The 1,750-nt window shown below is 28.1% G+C and overlaps 1 protein-coding gene across 1 annotated transcript; it reads left to right on the top strand.

Annotated features, from left to right (window-relative positions):
- The first annotated feature begins 413 nt into the window (after positions 1-413).
- Positions 414-866, top strand: LOC112452293 (BTB and MATH domain-containing protein 43-like). The gene has a single exon (XM_025012412.1). It carries the CDS (start codon positions 414-416, stop codon positions 864-866), a length of 453 nt encoding a protein of 150 aa, XP_024868180.1.
- Positions 867-1,750: the final 884 nt, after the last annotated feature.

Genomic DNA, 1,750 nt, shown 5'->3' on the forward strand with positions numbered 1-1,750 from the left:
ATTCATTTTGTGGTTCATGTACCACTACTATAACGTATGCGCCGAGACAGTATTTGTCATCAAACTTTATTTCAGGTCACATATCCGATATGACATTGTTAATTGAGTTCTCGCCAGAGAGATTTTTGTTTGATCGAACAGGTGCGCTTATAGTACACTGCAAGTTTGAAATTTTTCATAATCTAATAGATAAAACTATACGTATGAATTTATTACCATCTTTAACAGAATTTTCAAACGACGTGACATATTTTGAAGATTCGACCGTTGATAAGTTTCGGTGTAAAGATGAGGAATCAATCGAATTTATAGTAGGAAAAAACCAATATGTTATATCAAGAAAATTGTTGCGCGCCACCGACAGTAGTTATTTTAAGTATATCTGCCTTACACATAAGGAAAAGGTAAAAGATATGACAGATGAATTAGTAACGGATAATGAGATACAATCTTTTGAACAGATTTTAATGTATATTACAACTGGCTCAACGTTGCAACTGGAACAACGTTATTACATGCTTAAAAATTTATTAACAGCGGCTGATAAGTATGATGTACCAACTTTGAAATTAGCATGTGAACATTATTTATTACGCCATATTACGTTTGAAAGTGCTGTGGAACTTATACAGCTTGCGATCTTGTCTAATGCAAAATTTTTAGAAACGCATTCGGCATCTTTTATTAAACTTCACATAAAAGAATTTAGGGACACTAAAGCATTTCAAAGTCTATCGCAAGAAAATTTAAGTAAGATAATGGAATATATTGAGAAAAGTAAACCACTTGAAATCAGCACTCGTAAATTTTCGTCACCATTTATGACAGATAAGAAATTCACATTGGCTAATATTGGATTCACGTAATATTGCAGTCTTAAATATAAAGTGGAACATGATAAAGATATTTTTCTTATATAATTAGTAAACATGTTTCCGCGACTTTTCTACATTATAATTTTTAATTTTTATATACATATGTAAGAATTAATATGCGAATATATATTAATAGTATTATTAGTACAAATTAAGAATAATTTGTTTTTGAGTTCAAACGTATGAATGAAGCTATTATACTGAATAAAGTTTAGTTATAATTACACATGTAGTTTAATTTTTTCATATCTACAGGTTGATCTAGAACAAAAGCAAATGGAAAAGAAAGAATTGTTACAAACTTATATTATGTATAAATGTTTTACTTAATTTTATCAGTACTACATCTTATTAAAAATTTCCAATTGTTCTGTAGATGATCCTGTGCACTGTATAGTTCTTTGAGAATTTATTATAATAACTCACAATCTCAAAAGTTGATTCTTTTTAAAAATAAAAATAAAACAATATGGTTTTGTTAATTAATTGTATATTTCTTCTTAATCTAGTTTCTGCTTAATTCGAAATAACATTATATTTTCGCTTTGGGAAAAGGTAATTCGAAAGTAAAGAATAAGGCAAAATTTGAACAGTGAAAGTAATCGGGTAGAAGAAATTTATTCCTAAACATAAAGAATATTATTTTCAATAATAATATTCTTTATGTTTAGGAATAAATTTCTTCTACCCGATTACTTTCACTGTTGAAATGTAATGTTGGATCTGTCAGGTACAGCAAGAATTCAATGTGTTCTACATAATAATGAAGGTAATTCGTATTGTACACCACTTCATCGAATCTATTCGTTCGTTTATTATTTTGCTAGCATATTTTAGCAATACAATTAACAGTTATTATTGCATAAATGAGAAAG

Source organism: Temnothorax curvispinosus, unplaced genomic scaffold (assembly GCF_003070985.1).
Source record: "Temnothorax curvispinosus isolate PA1 unplaced genomic scaffold, ASM307098v1 QBEX01003203.1, whole genome shotgun sequence".
In the NCBI taxonomy this organism is placed as follows: domain Eukaryota; kingdom Metazoa; phylum Arthropoda; class Insecta; order Hymenoptera; family Formicidae; genus Temnothorax; species Temnothorax curvispinosus.